Source organism: Eptesicus fuscus, chromosome 9 (genome assembly GCF_027574615.1).
Source record: "Eptesicus fuscus isolate TK198812 chromosome 9, DD_ASM_mEF_20220401, whole genome shotgun sequence".
In the NCBI taxonomy this organism is placed as follows: domain Eukaryota; kingdom Metazoa; phylum Chordata; class Mammalia; order Chiroptera; family Vespertilionidae; genus Eptesicus; species Eptesicus fuscus.
The window spans coordinates 31,320,529-31,346,063 of NC_072481.1; the positions used below are offsets into that span (position 1 = coordinate 31,320,529).

The window sequence follows — 25,535 nt, forward strand, 5'->3', positions numbered from 1 at the left end:
CACTGCATTTGCCAGGAGCCAGCGTGACACGCTGCAGATTTTCTGGAAAAGCCCCTGAGGAAGCGTGTGGGCTTTGGGATTTGCACGCTTCATCTTTCGGTGCCTGTCTAGCAGAAGGGAGGCCGTCTGTCCGGCAGCTCAGAAAAGCCAATAGGAAGAGAGCCGACTCTAGGCTGAGGTCCCCTCCCTGGGGAGGGAGATGATCCCTGCCCACCTCCCACCCAGCAGGCAGGTACTCACCCATGGTCACAAGGTTTCCGCCGAGAGGCCAGGATCACGAAGTCCTGGGGCTTGGGGTCATTGCCGAGGGTGGGGCTGATGACGTGGTAGATGGCATCGTCCTCATCCACCTGCTGCACTAGTTCCACCTTCCTGTGAGGAGGCCCAGACCGCAGGGCCCAAGAGGGTCACACCAGCTCCTTGTAGGAAAGCAGGTCTGGCCCAGACCTCCAAGTTTCAGCCTCCCTGAGCCAATGCTTGGGGGACACTTTAGCCCCTACACACGCAGCAGGGCCCATAGGAGGGCAAGAAGGCCTGGCCAAGATGTGTGCACGCACACACACGTACGCACATACATGTGGGTATGCACATACACACAAGCAAGTACATACACGTGCACAGACAAACATCTACAGGCATAGCTGCATGCTCAGACACATGGATAGACACCTACTATGCACACACAGACCCATGGGTATCTGGACGTGCTGACTCAGAGGTGCGCTGATATCCTGGTTGTACTGAACATTTAGTGAGCATCCGCTGTGTGCCATGCACGGCTCTAAGGGCTTCGGGTGTGCCATGCATTTCAGCCCGGAGGCAGGTACTCTTAGCAGCCCCTCTTCATAGAGGAGGGGCTGAGTCTCGGGGAAACAACCTGCCCACAGACATAGAGCTAATAGAGAAGCAGAGCTGGAATGTGCCCAGGCTGTCAGGTGCCAGGCCTGTGCCCCTCAGCCCGGGTACACTTTACCCATGTGCCTGTACATACATGTAGGCTACCAGGGGTGGGGAACCTTTTTTCTGCCAAGGGCCATTTGGATATTTATGAAATCACTAGAGGCCTGGTGCACAAAAATTTGTGCACTTGGGGGGGGGGGGGAGTCCCTCAGCCCGGCCTGCATCCTCTCACAATCCGGGACCCCTCGGGTAGGGTCTCTAGGCCTGGCCTGAGATCAGGGCCTATCAGGGTTTTCCTTCCCCAGGCTGCAGGCAGCTGGCCCCACCCCCACCGCTGCCACTGCTTGCCATCTGTGCAGCACTGCCCCCCTCCTCTGCCACCGGTGGCCTCCCTCTGCAGGCGACAGGCTGGGGTGCAATGGCTTGGCTGGCCTAGGCCTCTCTCTTTCTTTGCTGGGGGGCAGGTGGGGGGGTCTGCCTACCTGATTGCCCCTAACCACTGGCCTACCTACCTGATCACCCCTAACTGCTGGTCTGCCTACTTGATCACCCCTCTGCCTGCCTGCCTGCCTGATTGCCCCTTACTGCTTGCTTGTACCGCTTGCTTGGGGGCGGGGCCAGCACTGACTTCTGGTTGGTCAGCCTCCAGTTGTTACTGGTCGTTACGATCCAGGTTTTTTATATATTAGGATTCCTGGGCCATACAAAATTATCAACTGACAAATGAGCCTGCTATATTTGGTCAGGCATTTCATTAACTCACCCCTAACGCCTTGGCAGGGCCAGACCAAATGATTTCATGGACCTTATACGGCTTCACAGGCCCGATGTTCCCCACCCCTGGCTTATAGCAACAAATCCACGCACACATACTCACATTTATGTACACACACACACACACACACACGAGGACATCCACAGAGGTACATATGAGCATGTCTAGACCTTCCCTTTTCTCCCCTGCTCCTCTGCCCACCCACAGAGGCTGTCTCAGGAGCAGGGTGGGGAGAAGCAACTTGGGGCTCTCTTTCCCTTCAAGCTACTTCCTTCCCCCAAATCCCATCAAACAGAAAGATCTGGCCTGGCCTTCGAGGCCCACCCCAGCCCACTTCCTTCAAGAAGCCTTCCTACCATACAGCCAGCTTCCCCAATGTCCACCAGCAAATCACCTCTCAAGATTCTCAAATGGCACTGCCAGCAGGCCTCGGGTCACCTAGACCAGGGTCTTTTAAAGTAGCACAGCCCTTTTTGCAAAGAAATCTTAAGCAGAAAGCCCTGTATAAACAGCTGCAAGTGGACCTGCTCAAGTGAGGACGCGTGGAGGAGGTAGGAGGGAGAAGGCCAATTTATCAAAAATCAGATGACCTGCTCGCTGGATTTCTAAGAGCACAGGTCCTCCTTGTGGACAGACTCGGAAACAGAGGCTCCTCGTCACAAGCCAGGGGAGAAATGATCAGAGAAGCGCCCCCCAAAGCAGGGTGTTGGCATAACAGACAGTGATGTCACAGGGACTTGACAAAATACCGCTTTCAACTTAACATACTAAACACTGAAATCCTGGCTACTTCTATCCATATCCAGACGTAGAACTAACACATGGTAAATTCAGCAAATTGGCCATCCTATTAGTTGGCCTGAATCAGGGAGGGGGTTCCAGCCACACCTTCAGCCTTCCATCCCCCACCCCAAGCAGTATGTGGAACTCTCTTGGCAACAGAAAACTCCACAGAACACAGATTGAAAACCACTGATCTATCCTCACCTCTGAAGCACGCATTTTAAGAGGAAGAAAACCAAGCCCAGGAATGAAATGGAAATTGCTTGCCCAAGGTCACACAGCTAGTTGGACCAGAAACAGGACCAGGCCTTCAACTTCAATTCTAGGCTCAGTCCTTCTCTGAAGGCTCAGAACAACCCTGACCCTGACTCCCACCTAACACATTACTACAGCCCCCTACCCTCCCACCCACCACCCTCCTACCCACTCCCCAAAGGCCAGCGGGGCTGAGCACAATAAGGAATAGCTCAGCAGAAGGACACCTGAGGACCTGCCCTCCCCATCAGGCCTGAGACGGGAACCGGCCCCACCGGCGCCCTGGCCCTCACCGGTAATGCTTGTCCCACTCGGGCCTCCGACGCAGGTCTGAGAGCAGCAGGAAGGCGTGGGCCGCATCCACATTCACCAACATCTCCATGTGGAAGGAGAGGTACTTGTCATCCTCCAGGGTGTACAGGCCGACCTGCGTGGGGCAGAGGGTGGCCTCATTCATGCATCCCCCTCCCCAGACTATGCTGGGGGTGGGATGGGATGCTGGAGGCCAGGGCTAGAAGCTCAGAACTGCCGCTGCCTTGCTGTGTGGCTGCAATTAAGTGACTCAAACTCTCTGAGCCTCAGTCACATCCCTATGAAAATGGCTGTTGAGATAATTCAGCACAAGTGGATAGAAAGGTGTTTTAAGAAGCAGTGACTTGCCCGGCCAGCGTGGCTCAGTGGTTGAGCTTCAACCTATGAACCAGGAGGTCACAGTTGGATTCCCCGTCAGGGCACAGGCCCAGGTTGCAGGCTTGACTCCCATGGGGGACGTGCAGGAGGCAGCGGATCAATGATTCTCTCTCATCATTGATGTTTCTATCTCTCTTTCCCTCTCCCTTCTCTGAAATCAATGTGTATATATATATATATATATATATACATATATATATATATACACACACACACACACACACACATACACATATATATAAATATATATATATATATATATATATATATATATATATATATATTCTCCCCTTCTGCCCTGGCCAGTGTTTCTCAGTGGTTAGAGTGTCGCCCTGCGAACTGAAGGGTCTTATATTCAATTCCCCGTCAAGGGCACATACCTCAGTTGTGGGTTCCCTCCCTGGCCCCAGTCCTAGCGCGTGCAGGAGGCAACCAATTAGTGAGTCTCTCTTACATCGATGTTTCTCTCTCTCTCCCCCATCCCTTCTACTCTCTCTCTCAAAAAAAAAAATATCCTCGGGTGAGGATAAACAAAAACAAAAAAGGAAAAAGAGAAATCCCCTTCTGACATGAGAGACTTTCTGTTGCTGGCGGTCTGCCACCTCTGGTTGCTCAGGAGGGAAACGGTGGTGGGTGCGGTCAGCTACCTGGTTGATCTCCGAGGACAGCGCCCAGTTGTCCTTGGCTGCAAGCATCTTCAGGGAGGAGATGTTGTTGTAGCTCAGGTACACCTGGACAGGGCACACAGAGAAACCTCGCCTTCTCCCCTCCCGCAGGCTCGGGGCCGAGGCCATGCTGGGGTGGGGGAGGAACTGGGATGGGGAAGGAGGGTGGGTGCTGGGCTTTGGGGAAGGAGGCCCAGGGCTGGCCAGACTCGCCCAGGGACCCTGGACAAGCCGCTCCTCCTCTCAGGGCCTCAGCTCCCTCCTGCCAAACAGGGACATCAGGAAAGCCCTTGGCTAACTGTGTGCATCTTTTTTTTTTTTTTTTTAATTTCTTTTTTTGTGTGTGCATCTTGAGGCGTTAGCATCCTGTCCCCTTCAGGCCCACCTCCAACCCCGCTCTGACAACAGGGAAGGGTGGGCCTGAGGACGCTCCCCTCGGAGCTGGGCCTTACCTGGTTGCTAGGGTCCCAGGGGACAGAGAGAGGCATCTCCTCCTGCTTACAGGACACAATGTACTTCCTGGGAGAGAGGGAAGAGGACAACCTTGATCTCTTGGGAGCCCATCTCTTTGAACAGGCTTCACTGCTGGCCAGCTGTGCCAGGCCCTGTGCTCAGCCCAGGGGGTAGGAGAGACCCCTGCCTGGCCAGGGAGACTGGATGGCACACAGAACACAGCGGCGAGAACATACAAACTCAGGCAGAGGTAGGACGGGATGAGGGGAGATGTGCCGGTGCCAGTGCCCCACACCCTGGCTCAGTGTCCTCATCTGTGAAATGGGATCTGTAGTCAGCCATAAACACACCCTTTTCTTACTAACAACAAAGGGTGGTAAAGTGCTTCCTTGAGCCATCGCCTCTCCTCTCTGGGCCTTTCTTTCTTCATCTGCCAAGTGGGCATCAGAGTCAATGGAAGGAACAAAAGATTTTAAATTGGCCAGATCCGGCCAGGTTCAAATTCTCACTCTGCCAGTCATTCCTGTGTGCCCATGGCCATAAATCCTCTGTTCTCAGTGTCCTCACCTGCACAAGGGGCCAGTCAGACATGGAATGTGGAATGAGGTGACATGGATGTAGAGGCAAAGGGGCCGCATCGAAGAAATGCAAGTCCCTGAGGCTGGGGAGCAGGTGGACAGCCCTGGACCCTGTGTCCCCTCCCACCACCCAGCCCCAACTTGCCTGTCCAGGCGGATCTTCCTCCTGGCACTGGCCTCTCGGTACCGCCGCTCGCCGTCCTGGGGAGAGAAGCAGGGACAGACTATGGCACAGATGGGACAACAACTTGCCCCCCATCCCTGTTACTGTCTGATCACCCCACCCCCAAGGGCCCAAGGAGGTCCTGCAGCCCTTAGGTTTCTGGCCCCCTGGGGCAGCCGGAGTCAAAGCAACCTGAACAGGAACACGCCAGGTCACTGAGCCCAGCTTCCCCTCAGGCTCTCTGAGGGACCCTGGGGACCACTGCCCTCACCAGCCCTCAGTTTCCTCCTCGGGAGAATGGGGACCCTAAGGGCACTTACAATGGTAATAAGAACCCACATTTATTGAGCACTTACTTTTGCCAGGCATTCATCTCAAGTGCTTTCCATGCAAAATTTCATTTAAGCCTTACAGCAAGCCTCTGGGGTTGGGACTAGTATAACCCCACTTTACAGAGGAGGAAACTGAGGCACAGAAAGGTTAAGCGACTTGCCCAAGGTCACAGAACAGAGCGCTGACGGGCTGACTCAGAGCCTGCCCTCTTAACCTCTACTTCTAAGGTGTCCTCCCTCGGGAGCATTAATCGGCAAAGGCCTGACAGGTACCGCCCATCTACTAGGCTCCCACTCCTCCACGACTGCCCACTCTTGACTGGCCAACACCCAGCTACGGAGCAGGGAATGTCACAGCCAGACTCAGTCTTGTGAGGCAGGCAGGGCAGGGCAGGGACCTTCCCAGAGAGAGCTCACTCCCTGATCCTCCAGAGCTAGCCAGGCCTAGCCCCATGGAGGCACAAGGCAGCATTATTTGAAGGGACAGACTCTGAATCCAGACCCTGATTCTCATTCCTGCCTCCTTGCTCTCCTTCACCATCATCATCACTGTCACCACTTCCTGAGAGTCTGCAGGCCTTACCTAGGCCCGGGGTCAATATCCCATAGACCCCACAGCCCTGTGAGAACTGGGCTGCAGGTACACCCGCTTTACAGGTAGGGACAGAGCTCACAGAGGCACCACTAGAATGTAGCAGAGCTGGCTCCAACCCACATCTGGCCCCAAAGCAGTGCCCTTCCAACTCTGTTAACCCCACTAGGAGCCAGGCCCACATGCACGGTCTGAATTCTTTCAGGCAGAAAGGTTTCCACCTGGCACAAGGGGCATTTCCAGGGGTCACACAGGGGCACCCAGCAGACGGGCAAGGCTGGGCTTGTTGCTCTCGGGCCTATCAGGAGCTGGCAGGCACCCCCACCCTGGGCAGAGAGGGGGGAGCAGAGCTGGGGGGAAGGCAGGGTGCTGCACCCACTCACCCCAGGCTGGGGCCGAATCCAGGGCAGCATCTGGGGCTGGTCATTTGGGTCCAGGACCACAAAGGTCATGAAGGCGCTGTTGATGTGCCGCCGGTGGGCCTCGGCCTCCTGGCGGTAGGCCTCCACGCACACGCCCACCTCCATGCTGAGGGCGAGGGAGGGCTGCTCTCATGCTGGACAGACCTTCCCTCGGCCTCGCCCCTCCCACCACACATGCACACGCGCATGTGCACGCACACACATGCACCCCTGCAGTCCCTCCTGGGTCAGAGCCCCACTGGCAGGAAACCCAGAGCTGCTCCCTTTGGTCAGTGTGTACAGAGCACCTACTGCGTGCTTGGCCCTATGCCAGTCACTGGGGACTCAGAAATGAATAAACCTGTCCGGTCCATGTTCTCATGGACTAACAGCTGGGGGTTGCGGCAACAAATATGTACATATGATGATAGTATGAAAATATGTTATGGAAGAATACAAGCAAGGAGAGGGAGGTGCTGAGCCCAATTAGAAAGCATGTTTATTATACACCCAATCGTCAGCACTTTATAACAGCTCAGTGACTGCTGTTGCTCTATATCTTACTGTCTTTATTAATTATGAAATAGCAGCCACCGCCACTCCCCTCAGTTAAGAAGGTCTTGACCCCATAATGTAGACATCATCCGGATGGGGACACCAAGACCTAGAACAGGGCAGTAAGTTGCCCAAAGTCACACAATAGTCAGGAGAGAATCTGGGCTAGAAACCAGGCCTCACGGCTTTCCCCCTGCATGGCAGCAGAATGTGTGCTGCTCAGGCTGTGATTAATAATAATAATAATAATAATAATAATAATAGCAGCAGCAGCAGCAATGGCTGACCTTCACTGAACATATTCTGTGGCATTCTACTAGTAACAGGTCATGGAATCCTTAAAACTATAAGATAGTTGTGGTGAGCCCCATTTTACATGACCTGAGGCTCAGAGGGGTTACGTAACTTGCCCAAAGTCACACAGCTAGTAAGAGGTGAGCCAAACTTGAACCTAGGCAGCCTGGCTCCAGATCCTTTGCTTTATCAACTACACTATATGATCTTTGGGATCAACAAAAGAGATATTTAAAGTAAGCTTTCATGGGCATAGATGTCAGGATTCATTTCAAAGATAAGGCCTCTGGGGATTAAGTTTTGTTTAGGCAAAGGGTGGGAAAAGGTATGATGACAACAGAATACTGGCGAAAGGTGGCCCTGTCATCCACAGTGTGCAGGCCTGGAGGCAGGAGCCGGGGAGAGAGACAGGGAATGAACACGTGGTACGATCTGAGACAGCGGGAGACCCAGGGCTGGGGGCACCCAGAGCCGGGAACATCAGAGCTGAATCTTGGGGAAGGTGAAAAGACTGAGCAGCAGGGCAGGGTTTAGATCTCAGCTGGGGCAAAGGTTCCTGGCAGGTTTGCAATAGGGTCTGTTCTCAGGTCAGAAAGAGCCCTCAGCCCCCAGGGACCCCGATCCTGCCCATCCCAGGCCCTCACCTATGTTTGAAGGCGTTGTTCACAATGGCCTTGAGCACCAGGCGGTCCCCAACCTGGGATGGTCCCCGGAAGTGAAACATCTCAATGGCCTTGAGCGTAGGGTGGGCACGACACAGCCGGCTGCAGGAGGCCAGGGGTTGGGGACAGGAGAAAGGCCCCTAGTGTTTTAGCCACTGGCTTAAACCAGCCTCTACCCCTCCCCCTACCCCCTCCCCAGACCTAGCCAAAACCACATGCACCACCTTCAGGCCCATCCACTCCCACTCAGTGACAGTTCTGCCCAGAGGAACAGAACTGAGCCCCATTTCAGAGCCTGGAATACTGAGGACTACGTGCCTGGCTGGAGAGCAGCTGAGTTTGAAGTGGCAGAAGAAAGACTAGGGCAGGGCTTGGGGTAATCCCCACCCCATTTTCCTTCCAACCTTTGTGTCTTAGCGCCTGCTGTCCCTACTACCTGGAAGTCCCCCCTTTACCCAAAGCTACTTGTCATCCAAGGCCCAGCTCAAGTGCTCTTCCTCCAGGAAGCCTCCCTGGACTACCCAGACTCTGACTTTTCTGAGATCTTATTGCACTCGTAGTTTGCACTGCCCCCAAAGGGCACTGCGTATATATTGTGGCCAAGGGAAGGAGGGGAGAAAGGAAGGGAGGCGCAAGCAGTACACCCTCCCCGCACCTGGCTGCAATGGTGGCCACGTTCTCCATCCAGGCCATGATCTGGCCCCCAAAGGTATTGCCCTGGTGATTGGCATGGGGAGGCAGGACCAGCTCCACACTCTCCACCCGAGTCTTCTCGGCCGGCACCACGTGGTTGCAGTCTCTGCTCTCCAGATCTGACCAAGGAGGGGCAGAGGGAGGAAGGGAGGGGGGAGGTGAGAGGCTTTCCAAGGGCAGGCTTTCCACATGGGCAGCCCAGGACCCCTCCACCACCTCTCTGCCCCACCCACACTATTTTACATGCTCGGCACCTAGTGTGCTGGACCTACACGAGGAATGGGGGGAACTGGACGAGAGAGAGAGGAGGCTGGCACAGAGCGAAGGGCAGAACCCTAGCTTAGCTCCACCCCATTAAGGCCGTATGACCTGGGGCAAGTCAATACCCTTTCTAAACCTCAACTTCCCATCTGTAACGGGCAGACGTCAAACTCAACCGGAAAGGACAGTGAAGATGAAATGTGATCTCCATTCTAGAGTGCCTGGCACCAAACTCAGGAGGCACACTCAAGAAGGATAGCTCTCGCCCTGGCTGGTTTGGCTTAGTGGATAGAGTGTCGGCCTGCAGACTGAAAGGTCCGGGGTTCGATTCCGGTCAAGGGCACATGCTCGGGTTGTGGGCTCAGTCCCCAGTGGGGGGCGTGCAGGAGGCAGCCAATCAATGATTCTCTCTCATCATTAATGTTTCTATCTCTCTCTCCTCTCCATTCCTCTCTGAAATAAATAAATAAATAAAAAATAAATAAACTAATTAATTAATTTAAAAAAAGGATAGTTCTTCCCTCCCCCTGCCTAACATGCGCTGTCCCTCAGGGGCAAGGGCATAAGGATACCCTCAGTAGGAGAGGCCAGAGAGGCCAGGGAATCAGATGCTAACATGCCCCACCCAACCCAAGGAAGCGCCGTCTCCCAGGGAGAAAGACCTCACCGGGGAGGACCCATCAAATAGGCAACATTTTGCTTGGCTTGCAGGCTGCTCAGATGCCACAGACAGGGGTAGGGGAGCTTACAGGCCTGAGCCAAGGTCTGGAGGCAGACAGTCACAGTCACGGGGAGAATCAGGCCTCGGCTCAGCTGGGCAGAGGGCAAGTAAGGGACAGCACCAGATGAGGCTGAGCGGTCAGCCAAGGGCCTGGATGTCGGCTAGGGCATCTGGACTGACCCTTGGGCAGAAGGGCGGTCAGGACAGGAGGGATTTCGGAGGGCTGCAGTGGGATGGATGGCTCCAGGAGGGCTTGACGACAGGAGGGAGAGCTGGACCTGCCCAGCCACAGCCCCAGGCCCAGGGTAAACGGGGTGCACAGAATTCAAAGCACAGCGACTGCTTTCACGGGGGTGGCTAGTTCCACCTGCACCCCTCCCCACTCTCGGCAGCAGAACTATTTTCAGCTTGTCCTAAAATTGCCTCCTTGAAGTTTCAAGGAAGGCTCCACATCTTAATGTTCTGGAGCTCAGTGAGCAAATCCAAGGTCACCCCTCTGACCCTTTGCCCAGCTATGCCCTCTGCCAGGAGTACCTTTCCTTATCTCCCCCTGATAAAACCCTGCCAGTCCACAGTAGATGTGAGTGCCCTGGTACAGAACAAGCTCCAAGATGCACTTTAAGGGGGAAGAAGCAAGGTACAGAACAATATGTACTGCGCCTTCCCTTTTGGGTAAAAGAGGGGGCAAAGTAAGACACGGGGGAATGTGCAGGGAATGCTTCTGGAAAGATGCCCCAAAATGAGGAACAATAGGTAACTCTGGAGGGTCTTGTTTTTATCTGTAGCTCTAGATCTATGCCTATACCTATGCCTACATCTGTATCTATCTACCAACCTACCTACCTATATGCTTTGTAAAAATCCTAGAGTCATGCCCTAGCCGGTTTGGCTCAGTGCATAGAGCATCGGCCTGCGGACTGAAGGATCCTGGGTTCAATTCCCATCAAGGGCACATGCCAGGGTTGCAGGCTCTGTCCCCAGTAGGGGGCGTGCAGGAGGCAGCAGATCGATGATTCTCTCTCATCATGGATGTTTCTCTCTCTCCCTCTCCCTTCCTCTTTGAAATCAATAAAAATATATATATTTTTTTAAATCCTAGAGTCTTCAAGGCCAAGTTCAATACTACCTCCCCAAGTACCTTCAGTCCTAGAGACCCAAACACATTTTGTGGCTAACAAAGTGTTTTCCTCTGGCTGCTGGGAGCTGGGCAGGAGGCCTGCAGGAGACCTTGAGGCAAGGGGGCCAGCCAGGCCTGAGGCCAGCAGTGGGTAGACATCCCAAGGAAATGCCTCTCCTCCCTCTGCCCAGTGGGGCCCAGGGCACAAGGGGGCACTGGCTGCCCTCCCTATCCCCAGTCACTCACCATACTGAATGGCGCAGTTGGCCAGGAGGTCCTTGATGGTGTCTGCGTAAACCAGCCGCATGCGTCGGCGCTCGGCGGCCACACTGTGCTCAGTCTTCTCCTCCTCCGTCTGTGGCGTGATCTGCTTCAGCTTCACCTGTGGACAGGGGTGGGGTTCCCCGAAATAGTACCAGAGCCTGTCCCCCCAGCTGCCATCGCACGCCCAGGGCTGCTGAATGGTTACAAGTCTTTGTCCCTCTTTGTCCACATTTTCCTGTCTCCATGTTGACTGATCCATCATCTTCATCCTCCAATAACCCTAGGCTCCCTTCTGGGGCAAAGGCACAGGGTTTGGGGGTAGGGGTCACTGCAGGGCGTGAAAGAGGATGGTGAGCCCTGAAGACTCCCCATGTGAGACGCACGGGGAGAGGTGGGGAAAGGAGAGCAGGGGGCACCTTGGGCCCGGTGGCAGTGGGGGATGGGCCTTCCTCTAGGGGCTATGATTCCCTGCCACCCCCCACATCCACCCCCCTGCCAAACCCCAGCCTCACCCCCCTGGTCCAGGCCCATCATGACTGGCAGCCAGGTGGTCCAGCAGCACTGAGCAGCCAGGTGTGGCCACCTACCTTGGAGAGCTCGCGGTGGGCCACAAAGGTGGCCAAGGCCTTGCACACGCTCCACTGCTTCTCAGAGCAAGTGTCCTCGGAGGTCACCTGGATGCCCACCTGGAGGGGAATAGTAGGTGGAGGAGTGAGGAAGGAAGAAATAGAGCTCACAAGCCCGAGGCCCACAGCCTAGTGACACAGGCAGTCCCACTCTGCTGTTTCAGTATCACCCACCAAGTCTAGGAGGCTAGAGACCTGGGGTAGGTTCTGATTCTGCCCCTGGATCCCTGGGAAACTCTAGGCAAGTCACTTCCATTCTCTGGGCCTCAGTTTTCTCATCTGTAAAGTGGGGATGACCAAACCCACCCTCGAAGGGCTACTGAGAGGATTAACATGAGATTGTGTAAGTAAAGTGCTGGCTAACTTGAAAGGATAGACATGTGAGGGTGCCCGGGGGCCCTGTGCATTTATGGGGGGCCCAGGGGCACAGACAGGACTTGCTATCTCAGCCTCAATGGTCCCTCAGCAACCACTGGGTGGAAGTTGTCTCCATCCGACGTCCATTGGTGGCAAAGAGAGTCCCTCCCCCGGAGCTCACGGAGCCCTGTGCATCACCAAGAGTCCTTCAACAACCCTGAGGCACAGAAATCATGCTCCCACTTTACAGATGGGAAGACAGAGCCTATGGGAGGTTAGCTACAGGCCTGAAGTCCAGTGCTATCCCGGCTCCAGCCCCACTGCTGCCAGGGCCGGGCACAGCAGCTGTCATCCTTGCATTTCCACAGCCACCAGGCTGCTGAAGCCAGACCTGAGTCTAGGCGTGAAGACCCAGGAGGCCAGGAATTAAGTCCCACCTTGGGATCTATGTGGCTTGGTGACCTGGGGCAAATCCCTTCCCCTCCCTGGGCCTCAGTTTTCCCTTCTGTGTTATGGGGTGTTGGGCCGAAGATCCTTAGGCTCTGCCCAGCCCTGCCAGCTGGTTCAGAACTCTGCCGCCTCAGGCAGGGCTTCGTGAGTGTGAGTATGCCTGGGCTGGGGGCTGAGGTGGAGAGGAGGCAGAACACCCACCCAGCACCCACGCCTCCCCAGGCAGCGCCCGCCCCACACACCTCCATGCTGCTGTTGAAGGCCCGGTTCACCTTGGCCTTGATATTCACCACGTGTCCGACTCTGGGAGAGAAAAGCCGGAGGTGAGCCTTTCAGAGGGGACAGAGGGAGGGAGCCTCTATGAGCGGAGCTGTTAGGAGAATGTCACTTTACAGAGCGTATTCACATAGGGATGTCACCGAGTCCTCAAAGCAAGCCAGCAAGGTAGTGTCAGCACCCCTTTTCCAGGAGGCTGAGAGAAGTGGGATGAGTTCATTTATCTGCCCCCTCGCCCCCACGCCCCCTTGTCCAGTGAATGCTCGAGCTCCTTCTTGCTCCTGTTTACCGGTCCCCTCCCCAGGGAAGCCCTCCCTGCACCCTGTCGTTCTGTAGGGTTCACCTTCCTCACACTTCTTCCGGCAGGTCGACCTCTGTCTCCCCCACAACCCATAAGCTCCACGGGGCAAGGCTTGGCACAGGGCACCGGGCAGTTCTCCACAATTAGTGGCCTACTAAATTAACACGTCCCGCATTTATTGCATCAGTATTGGTTCATCAGTTGTGACAAAGGTACCCCACATGAATGTAAAATGTTAACAGAGGAACTGGATGTGGGGTATATGGGGACTCTCTGTACTATCTACATCTGTTGTGTAAATAAAAAACTAATCTAAAATCTGCCTCCCTGCAGTCTGGGAGCTACTGGGGCACCGGGACCTTTTGTACCACAAACCCAGCATGGGCCCCGGCCCAGAAAAGGCACCAGTAATGATGAATGACTGAACAATGAATACAGCAACTGGCCGAACTTTTCCTTAACCACAACACTCTGGGCACCGAGGAAGCCCTGAAAAAGCCCTTGGCACTCAATGTCCTAGGCCAGTGGTCGGCAAACTCATTAGTCAACAGAGCCAAATATCAACAGTACAACGAATGAAATTTCTTTTGAGAGCCAAATTTTTTAAACTTAAACTTCTCCTAACGCCACTTCTTCAAAATAGACTCGCCCAGGCCGTGGTATTTTGTGGAAGAGCCACACTCAAGGGGCCAAAGAGCCGCATGTGGCTCGCGAGCCACGGTTTGCCGACCACGGGCCTAGGCGATGGTGGAGAGCTTAGGAGCAGGCCCACAGGCAAGAGCACTGTACGCAGGCCCTACAGCCTGGCCTGAGCTGGGGGCTTGGCATGGTCCTTGGGTCCCAGCAAAGCTCTGCAGAGACAAAGCTCAACACAGTGTAACGAGGAGCTTTCTAACCAGGACGGGCTTTCAAACAAACAAACTGTGAGGCGGTGAGCTCCTCACCCCTGGAGGTCTGTGTGAGCAGAGACTGAATGACCCAAGATTCTGGCTCAGGCTTTGCCAAGGGACCTTATCTAGGGACCTCCCTACCATCCAGCAACCAGCGACCCACAGAGAATGTTCAAGTTCAAAAAGGCATTCACTGATTACGTCTAATCCCTTCCATCTGCAGATAAGGAAACTGTGGCCCAGAGAAAATGTCTGACTTCGCCAAAGTCACCTAGCACCCCACGATGTTGCCCGGGCAACATCCAGCTCCAAACTTGAAGCAACTTCCTTGGCTCCACACTGGCTGAAGGAACCCACCCCACGGCAACTAGCAGCAAGCCAGCTCCCAGCCCAGCGCTGTGCAGAGACCCTGCAGACGGGTCACTGCTTCCCAGGGGCTTCCCCCACTCCACCTGCAAAGGCTGTCAGGTTCCAGGCAGGAGAGACAGGGCAGGGGTCCCTAGGCCTTGGTGGGGAGCCCAGAAGGACCTAGAGGCAGGTGGGGCCACTTACCTAATGGTGTGCTCAAAATAGATGTCATCCATGGAGGCCGTGACGCAGGGACAGCCAGCATGCCTCTCCGCTGGCATCGGGACAAGAAAGCCGTGCGTTAGCAGCCTCCCACGTTACGCAGGCCTCTGGTCAAATTCAGCCCTCCCGAGCTAAGGCCGTGCCTCCTCACCCACAGCCTTCTTTACTTTTCCTGAAGGTTGCCGCGTCCTGCTTCATATATCGGAGTTTTGTCTGTCTAGTATCTCTCCCTTCTGTTCAAATGCAAATTACTTGAGGGCGAGGATTTTTGCCTGCCTAGTTCATAGGTGTGCTCCAGTCCCAGGAGAGTGTCCGGCACACAGTAAACACTCAATAAGTAGCTATTGAATGAATTAATGCCACGCCATGCAATGTTAGCTCCCAGCCTTCTGGAGGGCCTTCAGGTCTGCCCAGTCTACCTCACCCATCTTTGTTTGCTGGCTGAGTCATTCTTTCCTTCAGGGCCCTGCTCACTGCCTTAGTCCATCTAGAGTCCCTTCTCTGTCCCCAGGGCTGGGTCACAGCCTCTGGTCTGTTCTCCCACAGCCCCAAGTTCACCTCCCTTTCTCAGTCCCCACAAAACAGTGCTGGGAGAGTTGGGTCACCTGTCTGCCCCCCACCTCCCCATCAGACTGTGAGCTCCCTGTGGGTTGGAGAATACTGGGACATCAAAAGGAATGAAGTGAAGTCAACTCAACTTCTCAACTTAATGTAGGGAGCCCTTAAGGCAGACAGCACGGTGCTTGCTCACAGCACTCCTGGGCCAGCCCTGGAGCAGCCACGTTTAAGGCAGCGCTGTGTTGGAGCAGGAACCTAAGGACACTCAGAACTGGGACCTCTGGGGGGAGGGTGGGCCAGAGCTGAGCATCGGGAAACTGGAGGGGCATTGCAGGCCGGCCGGCTGGGGGGAGGGACCAGTGTGGCACTCAGGGAGACAGCGACCGGCTCAGCATAACTGAGGCCTCTCCCCTGGGTGTGGGCCAGTGGGTGGGAGGATGGCAGTCTCACCAGACAGGCAGGCCATGGTGTCAATCCACTTGAGCAGCTGCCCGACGCTCAGCTCGCCACGCTGATTGGTGTGGCAGGGCAGCACCAGCTGGCTCATCTGCACCTCTGTGGGGTTCCGGTACCCCTCGCCATCTGCCATGCTGCCGTCGGTTTTCTCTGTGCGGGAAGTTGACTTCCGGTACTGACGGCCCGAGAACACAGAGGCCAAGCCCTGGGAAACAGGTGGGATCAGAGAGGTCAGCTCACTGCAGGGTCCACTGAGTCTGCCCATCCCTGAGACCTGAGGGCTGGAGGGAGAAGAGAGAGCACCCCAGGGCCACCTCCCTCCAGACCCCAACTCCAAGAGGGGTCACTGCCCTCCAGCCCAGAGCTCAGACCCAGGATGTCACTTAGGCTCAGGTTCCTGTTAGCCAATATCTCCATGTTAACATGGCCTGGGACTCAGGGGAGTTGGGGGGTGGGGGGGCGCAGGAGTGCTGGGGTTCTTTTCCCAGCCTTACAAAGGGTTCAGCATTCTGGAGAAAGGGGCTGCACATAGATGATTAAAGAGTCTGGAGACGAAAGACAATTTTGAAAGGCACTGGGGGTCAGAGGATCTTCAGCTAAAGGAACTGAAGACTACCCTTGTCTAAGGACCCCATGCTATTTATTTAACACAATTTGTCCTAAGGCAAGGTGGAGATAATACACTTCAAAGTATAAGATATCAAAGGGTAGAAGGATTGTCAGTTTATGGAATAGCCTACAGCTGTTCAGATGTTTGGCCAACAGGAGGCAATAAAATGCCCTGAGCTGTCTGGAAGCAGACAATCCTATTCAGGTTTGAGGGAAGTGCCATTTAGCCATTTCCAACAGGTAAACTACATATGACTCAACCCTTGTTGAGCTCCCCAAGCTTTATCAAACTTTTTTTTTTTTTATGTATTTTATTGATTTTTCACAGAGAGGAAGGGAGAGGGATAGAGAGCTAGAAACATCGATGAGAGAGAAACATCGATCAGCTGCCTCCTGCACACCTCCCACTGGGGATGTGCCCGCAACCAGTGTACATGCCCTTGTCCGGAATCGAACCTGGGACCTTTCAGTCTGCAGGCCGACGCTCTATCCACTGAGCCAAACCAGTTTCGGCTTCACTAAACTTTTGATGAAACTCTTGTAATTATTACATGCTGGAATGGTTCCCGGTCGGGGGGGGGGAGGGGGGGGGGGGGGGGCGGGAAAGGAATCATGCAGAGAACTTAGTCCTCTGAGCTTCAGCTTGTGGGTCCGCTTTTTAAAGTTTTGCCTCTGATTGACCTTCATGCCTGAAAGATTTCCCCTCTCTGTGCAGAGGCCCCAAGAGCCCCCTCGAAGGCAAGCCTGGGGATTGGTTCCCAATCAAGTGTTTCAAGAAGCAGGCCCTATTTCATCCCCCGAAGGCCCCTTCCCGGGCTCCTTGCTCTTCAGATGACACCTCTGTTGGGTGCTCATTTGTCTTGAGCACTTAGCTCCACTGGCTGGAGGGCTCTGGGCAGTGCCTGAGCAGCTGTGTGATCCAGGCAGCTGCCAGCTGGAGAACCAGCTGAGAAAATCCTCAAACTCATTAATTAGAGGTGGAGTTTCTGCCCAGGGCCCAGCTTTTCTTAGTCCCGGGGCAGAAGAGGTGGCGAGTGCCTAGCAGTCCCTTGGATGGGGTGGGATGGAGGAGGTGGAGCCGACCTGCCATCCCTTCTCTCCCTAATCGGACTGTGAACAAGAGCGGGTACACCTGCATGTGTGAGAAAAATGACAGGAGGGGCAGGAGGAGTTCCGATCCTCATGGCCAATGCCAACTGCGGGATAACAGTTGATGCCAACATTTACACAGCACTTACGAGATATCAAACACTCTTCTAAGCACTTTCCGTGTGCTAATTAATTTGTATCCTCACAACAAATCATTATTATCCTCACTTCACAGTTGAGGAAACTGAGGCCCAAGGAAGTGGCAAAGCTTAGCTGTGACCCCAGAGGCCTGGCTGCAGTCTGAGGTCCCACCCACCACACTGCACTGCCTGCAGGGGCTCCTGGGCCCACGAGGAGAAGGAAGCCAGAGCTCTGGGCCTGGACTCAGCAGCAAAGAGTGACACAACCCGATGCTGACCCTGCCACTGCTCAGATGGGGGCAGTGACATCTCAGAGCAGGGATGGCCCTCGTGCAGAGGTGGGGGCAGGGGAGGGGGTGGGGGACTCCTTGGATAGTTCCCCCCATGAGGCTCTGTAGCTAATTCACTACATTCAAAACACACCGTGTGACTGGTTCAAGGTCGCTGACTCGTAAATGGTAGATTTGGGATTCGAACAGGGCCTGTCTAAACCAAAACAGCTTGTAGGTCCCCAGAGCGGCCCTGGGTACCACATTCAGTGCTGGGCACGAGGGGAGAGGGAGGAGGGCAGCTGTTCAGGAGCTCTCAGTGTGGATGGAAGCCTTCGAGGTGCCAGGCTGCCAGGCTTGCAGAATCTTGCAGGCATCTCGCAGGCCTTGTGGTCTAAGCAGGGCTATCACCATGGTAACCACTGCCAAGGCATTTCCAGCCTAGTGTGCACTGGGGGCCTGCGTGGATGTGGACGCGGGTGGCTGCCTTTCTGGGTGTGGGAGACGGGGGAGGGAGGAAGCAGGCAGACTGTTCACCTACTCTTCCCAAACCCCTCCCACAGCCAGGAGTCCTGCCCAGAACATTCCAGAAAGAAGCCTGGAGAAAGCTAGGGAAATGGGGGAGGCAAGATGCACAGAGTAAGCGGGAAGAAAGGGAGCAGACGCGTGGGGTTTCTGAGCAGTTCTGGGCATGCACACACAACGTCCCAGCGTCACAAGCCTATTTTCACATCCACCGCCTCACTGGATCCTCACGAGGAAGGCAGACCCCATTTTTACAGCTGAGGAAAGCGAGGATGGGGAAAGACCTAGACCAGGACACCTGAGTTCTAATCTTCTCTCTGCACCTCACCTGGTCAATCCCCACCCCCACCAGCCTCCTATTTCCTGTTCTATGTGAAGGAGTCCCTACCTTCCCAATGGACTCTCCATGCCTGAAGACAGAATCTTTGCCTCATTCATTCATTCATTCATTCATTCACCGAGCACCTCCTTTCTCTGCACTAGGCCCTGGGCCAAACACTGAGAATGCAAAGGTAAATCGGGCCAATCCCTTTGAGAAGCTCTGCTCTAGTGCTCGTGTCTAGAAAGGCCTGGCGCGCAGTAGGATCTCATCAAAGGTTTGTGGAGGGACAAGCAGAGACAGACTTGAGTTTAAATATATATAATATTTTTTTTTACTGATTTCAGAGAGGAAAGGAGAGGGAGACAGACATAGAAACATCAATGAGGAAAATCATTGATCGGCTGCCTCTTGCACGCCCCTACTGGGGATTGAGCCCACAACCCAGGCATGTGCCCTTGACTGGAATCGAACTTGGGACCCCTCAGTCCGCAGGCCTACGCTCTATCCACTGAGTCAAACCAGCTAGGGTCGGACTTGAGTTTAAATCCTAGCCCTGTCCCTCAGGAACTATGTGATCCTGAGCAAGCCCCCTCTCCTCCTGAGCCTCATCTCTCACTTACAAGGTGGGCAGGGACAGTGGGAGATTGCCAACCCCCAAGGTATCCCCAGCCCTGGTTCCAGGATTCTGGGCTTTAACCCTGCAGGGCTCTGGCGTGCTGAGCTGAGGTTTCCAGTGAGGAAGCTAAGGAGCCCTGTCACCTGTCAGACAGGAAATGCTGAGCTCCTCCAAGCAGGGCTGAGCTCCCACCTCCCCACCCCTGCAAGCTGTGGGACAAGCCCACACGGCTATCTCCCACTCCCCTCAAAGCGGGCGAGCAGAGCCCTGGTCTGTGGCACCAGCAAAGGGGACAGAGCACCAGAGGCCCAGGACATAGCCTCTCAGATTCCAAATCCTTGCTTGGCTCCAAGACAGCCTGCCCACGTCAGGCCAGGCCAGGCCAGGCCTCCTTCTTGTCCCAGGGTGTGCAGGCAGCCAGCCAGGGCGCAGGAGGCTTGGCCAATGGGGCTCTAGAGCTGGGACACTCCTCCCAGGGCCAGTCACAGAGAGTGCAGAGGCCCTGATGGAGTCAGGTCCTGGGGCGGCCAGGCTGGCTGAGCCAAGACAGCTGACAGGGAGGGCAGAGCCCACTACATAGATGAGGTCATAGGGTCAGAGACGTGCCCTCTCAGAAGGCAGCCATGCCAGGCTCTGGCCCCACGCCACAGCAGGACTGGCCAGGTTTGATACTGCCAGACTAGGCCTCAGCTGGCTACACCAGGGGTTCTGTGTCCCTCCTCCTGGACCATCCATGTCACAGACCTTCTGGTCAGAGCAGGAAAGGCCACCTCGTCCAATTCCTTCATTGAAGGGGAAACTGAGGCTCAGGGACAGAAAGGCCGGTCCGGGGTCACACAGCTGGGGAGCCAGGAAGAGCCCTCCTGGAATGAGCAGGGGCTCCTTCGAGGCAGTTTGACCATAGCCCCACGCTCACACACTTGACCTGGATTTCCTCCCTCCCCCACTGAGCCAAGTAACAGGGATCTAACCCCTGAAGCTCTCAGCCTACCCCACCGCCTCGGGCTTGAGGCCCCGCACTGGGGCTTACTGGATGTTTCCAGAGCCTGTTCACAGGCCGCCCGTCTCCACCTCCTTCTGGCCTCCAGCACCTGCCCTCCCAGAGCAACCACAGGAGGTTCCTCAGAGCACCACCCTCCCCCTCCTCCCTCCTCTGCCACGTGGGGGCTGCTTCTGCCTAGGTTCCCTTTATCTGCCCTATCTCCTCCTCCTTCCCCATCCCTGCCTCTTCCCCAGGGAGTTCGGTCCTCCCAGCCCCCACAGCCTCGCCTGTCTCCATCACAGTGAAGCTGTGCAGTCACTGTATTCCTAGACGCTTCTCCCATCAGACAGTCATTCCCGCCAGACAGGGACAGATTCAGGCCTCACAGAGCAGGTGCCAAATAAACACCTATGGGAGAGGCTGGTGACAGGGGCTGAGACTTGAAGACAGGAAAGTCGCAGGTGCAGGGAGGATGTGAAGACAGCACAAAGGACAAGCAGGAATGGTGGTGCCTCGGGTGATGGGAACTGCGTGGCAAAGGAAAGCCTGAGGTCAAGTACTAGGTACTTGTGTGGGTAGAGACAGAGGGAAAGGGGCCAAGGAGTCCCTACAGCGCCTGCCCAGAAAAGGCGACAGCCAGCAGAGAGCTTAGAGCTACAGGAACAGCCGAGGAGAGAGCTCAGTGCTGCAGGAACAGCAGAGGAGAGGGCTCAGTGCTGCAGGAACAGCAGAGGAGAGGGCTCAGTGCTGCAGGAACAGCAGAGGAGAGGGCTCAGTGCTGCAGGAACAGCAGAGGAGAGGGCTCAGTGCTGGAGGAACAGCAGAGGAGAGGGCTTAGTGCTGCAGGAACAGCAGAGGAGAGGGCTCAGTGCTGCAGGAACAGCAGAGGAGAGGGCTCAGTGCTGCAGGAACAGCAGAGGAGAGAGCTCAGTGCTGCAGGAACAGCAGAGGAGAGGGCTCAGTGCTGCAGGAACAGCAGAGGAGAGGGCTCAGTGCTGCAGGAACAGCAGAGGAGAGGGCTCAGTGCTGCAGGAACAGCAGAGGAGAGGGCTTAGTGCTGCAGGAACAGCAGAGGAGAGGGCTCAGTGCTGCAGGAACAGCAGAGGAGAGGGCTCAGTGCTGCAGGAACAGCAGAGGAGAGGGCTCAGTGCTGCAGGAACAGCAGAGGAGAGGGCTCAGTGCTGCAGGAACAGCAGAGGAGAGGGCTTGGTGCTATAGGAACAGCAGAGGAGAGGGCTCAGTGCTGCAGGAACAGCAGAGGAGAGGGCTCAGTGCTATAGGAACAGCAGAGGAGAGGGCTCAGTGCTGCAGGAACAGCAGAGGAGAGGGCTCAGTGCTGCAGGAACAGCAGAGGAGAGAGCTCAGTGCTGCAGAAACAGCAGAGGAGAGGGCTCAGTGCTGCAGGAACAGCAGAGGAGAGGGCTCAGTGCTGCAGGAACAGCAGAGGAGAGGGCTCAGTGCTATAGGAACAGCAGAGGAGAGGGCTTAGTGCTATAGGAACAGCAGAGGAGAGGGCTCAGTGCTATAGGAACAGCAGAGGAGAGGGCTTAGTGCTATAGGAACAGCAGAGGAGAGGGCTTAGTGCTGCAGGAACAGCAGAGGAGAGAGCTTGGTGCTGCAGGAACCGCCAAGAACAACAGGCCAGGGCAGGGGAGGCCTTGAAGCTGACCTGGCCAGGGTTCAAATCTGGTTCCACAAGGAACTTGTGTGACCTCAGGGCAAGCTGCTCTGTGGGCCTTAGTTTCATCTGTAAGAAATGGGGTAATAGTACCTACCTCCAGGGGTCATCCTCAGGATGACACAAAATGAGATGAGGGGTTTAAAGTTCCTCGTACATGTCGGCCATATGGCTAACATCTGTTGAACATGTACTGTCAGTATTTAAAGCTGGGTTCGGACTTCCTACAGAAACATAGCTGGGAAAGACCCAAATATAATCCACACTGGGCTTTTCTCACCTCTGAGCTCACCAGAACTTCATGGGGCAAGACTGTTAATGGGCAAGATGATTAGCCCGTTTGTGAGGTTGTGAGAGAAGTCAGACAGCCATTGATGTTGGAGCCTGGACTCAAGCCCAGGGTGTGAGACTGAGAGGCCCTGTTCCTCCCACTCTCCCTCCTTCGCTCTCTAGAGGCGTGGGACTAAAATGCAGGTTCGAGGGGGCAGCGAGAAGCAGCCTTTGGCCCGCGCCCTCAGAGCCGGGGGCCAGGCCCATGACAGGCCTGGCTGTCTAAGTGAGACCACTCTGAGCTGTCCGAGGGAGCCGCCCTGTCCCCAAGGGGTGGCTCAGCCTCTCAGACCAGGATGGCCTCCTGGTAGATTCCCCCCCAGCAAGGCAGGCACATTTGTCAACACCCTTAATTCTCCTTCAGGGTCCCTACCTCTCTCCCAAAAAGGCTCGGAGGCAGCCTGCACACACACAGGACACAATGCCCTGGGAGCTGAGATGCAAACAGAGCTAAGAAACCAAATAAGGGAGAAGTAATTATGTTAGGAATCCAGCTGCACAAATATACTGCCATAGAGAATTGCATTTGGCCTTGAGAGTCCCGGCAGACAAAGCAAAAAGAGGGTAGCAGTGGATGCCAGACTCGGGTGAAAAGAGGGGGCAGTCGTCCATGAAGCCAGCCTGAGGGCCGGGGGGACACCAGTGGGCTGCCCCAGGCTTCTAATTCTCATACACTAGTAATAGCAGGTCAGCTCTTCATTCTAGAAGATAAATAACGGTCCCCAGTGCCCTACACAAGCATCCGCATTTTACTTCTAGCTACAGGGTGAATTGGCATTTAACATTTTTCAAAATTTGGGGGTGAGAAAGGTAGAGAAAAGCAATAATTTGTATTATGACTTCCTACATGCTATTCATTTAATTAACATTTATTGAATACCTACCGTACTTTCCGGCGTATAAAACGACTGGGCGTATAGGATTTTCCTGGGTTAAAAAGTCGTTTTATACGCCGGAAAATATGGTATATTGGACTATATTGATGGGATTAGATATAATGGATTAGATATATTGGACTACCGTATTTTCCGGCGTATAAAATGACTTTTTAACCCAGGAAAATCTTACATGCCCAGTCGTCTTATATGCCGGAAAATACGGTAGTATGTACAAATTCTATGCTAAGAGCTTTCAGATGTATTATCTCAGTAATTCTCATATCTACCCTGTGAGGCATTGTTACTCTACCCATTTTACTGATGAGCAAACCAAGGTTGACAGAGAAGCAGGTACATGGCTTCTAAGCACCTGGGAAATGGTAGAATTTAAGACACTCCCAGACCCACCAGCCATAGTCCACATTTGCATCTCTGTAGCACTTCCATAGGCCTTAGAGATGGGGAAGACAGCAGAAATTCTTCCCATCTGAGACTCAGAGAGGGGGAGGAAACTACCACAGGCAATGGCCGAGGAGAAAACAGGGGCCATGGCCCTGGGCCCCTGTCCAGAGCCCAGAGTCTGATACAGACGATCAGGCGGTGGGCTCCCCCTCTGACCCCCAGTCCTTGGGGGAAACTGCTTTGTAGGTCAGGAGTTTTACTTTGGAGTGACAGAAATGTTTTGGGACTAGATAGAGGTGATGGTTGTACAAGATGATGAATGTAGTAAATGTCACTGAATTATACACTTTAAAATGGGTAATTGTGCCCTGGCAGGGTGGCTCAGTTGGTTAGAGCATTGTCCCATATGCCAAAAGGTTTCGGGTTTGATTCACAGTCAGGGCACATGCCTAGGTTGTGGGTTCAATCCCTGGTCAGGACACATACAGGAGGCAACCAATTGATGTTTCTCCCTATCTCTTTCTCTCTCTAAACACACACACACACACACACACACACACACACACACACACACATATATGTATCTCCTTGGATGAGGATAAAAAAAATAAATAAAATGGGTAATTGTATGTTATATTTCACCTTGAAAAAAAAATTTTAATTGTTCAGAAAAACATTTTAGATAAGTATCAGGTAACCCTCCTAAATTAAATTAAATGTAAAATGCCAATTACATTAGCAAAAAATGATGTTGGAAGCAGACTGTTTAGCATGGTACCTGGCACATAGTAAAAATGTTGGGCGGCTTTTATTATTAGCTCTCTGGGCCTCAGTTTCCTCATCTGCCAAATGGGGCATTTACCTACAGTCTCCAAGACTTGGCTTCCAGGAGGAAGTCCTCAACAAGGCCCCCAAGGCCCCTCACAGACAGCCCGCCACATCTCCTGCTCACCCCATGTGCCCCCGCCTCACAGGCTCTGTCATTTCCTCACACCCATGCCCCTGCCCACCATGCCCCTGTGCCGTGCCATGCCCTCTGCCTGGAGCACCCTTCCCTCTCCTCTGCATTTCTGCAATGCCTACTCCCTCCTCAGTTCCTTCATCTCTTCCCCCATCCTCAGGCTCCTGGCACCTGTACCTCGCCTCTTGAATGCTCTCTGTAATGAATGACGTTTATTTAATGGTGGCCACATTTGGTTGACACTGGACCAGAAGATGGACCAGGCAGGAGCCTTCTCCTTCTACTCCTGGTGTCCACGGGGCCCACAGAGCCTGGCCCGTTGAGGAACAAACGAATGAGTTAGCTCAGTGGGTCCCCGATTCCCACTGGTGTCCCCCAACGAAGGCAGGGAGAACACAGGCCATGAGGTCAGGTGAGGTTCCCCGCTGCAGGTCCATCTCTTCCCCCTGCCCCTTCACCCCATTCTAGAACAGAGAGCCTGAACATCACCTGCCTGCCTCCACCCCCAGGGTAAAAATAACCTTGTCTGAAATCTGGCACCTACCCTCACCTGTCCTCAGGAGAACTCCCCCTGCCCCACAAAGAGCCTGCAGGGGGCAGAGGGGGCGGAGAGGGCATGTCCTGAACGCTTTCCCATTCCTGTCCCATCTGACCCATGGGCACATACTGGAGGGGTTGTCACTGGCTGGGTACACAGGGGACCCAAGCCCAGAGAAGTCCCAAGTCCTGTCCAAGGTGCCCCAGTTCTGAACCACAGAACCAGGCTCAAGCTTAAGGGCAGGCCTGCTGCCTCCATCTACCTTGCAGCCCCTTCCTCCACCATGAGAGTGAGGAGGGTGTCGGAGGTCGATTACAATGGCCTGCTCATATGACTAGGGAAACCCTCCCCGCCCCCACCGTCAACACACACACACACAGCTTACCCACCCCATCTCCCCCCTCTCTTCCAAGAGCACTGTGAGGACCAGGGGAGAGGCACGGCTAGCTGAAGTGAGTGCACGGGTTAGGGAGCATCGTTTGAGGGGCTAGAGAGGATAGAGCAGTTGGGCTGGACAGGGCCTTGACTTTCCTAAACCACACAGGACTCCAGTAACCT

At 54.7% G+C, this 25,535-nt stretch overlaps 1 protein-coding gene across 1 annotated transcript in view; it reads right to left on the reverse strand.

Moving 5' to 3' along the window:
• The window catches only part of ACOT11 (acyl-CoA thioesterase 11), a 44,397-nt gene that overhangs the window by 1,300 nt on the left and 17,562 nt on the right, over positions 1-25,535 (reverse strand). Inside the window, exons 3-15 of the mRNA XM_054720740.1 lie at positions 15,633-15,843; positions 14,607-14,676; positions 12,830-12,890; positions 11,742-11,840; positions 11,137-11,272; positions 8,754-8,910; positions 8,081-8,200; positions 6,570-6,714; positions 5,241-5,300; positions 4,521-4,583; positions 4,051-4,134; positions 3,007-3,140; positions 241-372 (exon numbers count right to left, since the gene is read on the reverse strand). Of these exons, the coding sequence (XP_054576715.1) occupies positions 241-372; positions 3,007-3,140; positions 4,051-4,134; positions 4,521-4,583; positions 5,241-5,300; positions 6,570-6,714; positions 8,081-8,200; positions 8,754-8,910; positions 11,137-11,272; positions 11,742-11,840; positions 12,830-12,890; positions 14,607-14,676; positions 15,633-15,843 (1,472 nt within the window). The remainder of the gene's footprint in view (positions 1-240; positions 373-3,006; positions 3,141-4,050; positions 4,135-4,520; positions 4,584-5,240; positions 5,301-6,569; positions 6,715-8,080; positions 8,201-8,753; positions 8,911-11,136; positions 11,273-11,741; positions 11,841-12,829; positions 12,891-14,606; positions 14,677-15,632; positions 15,844-25,535) is intronic.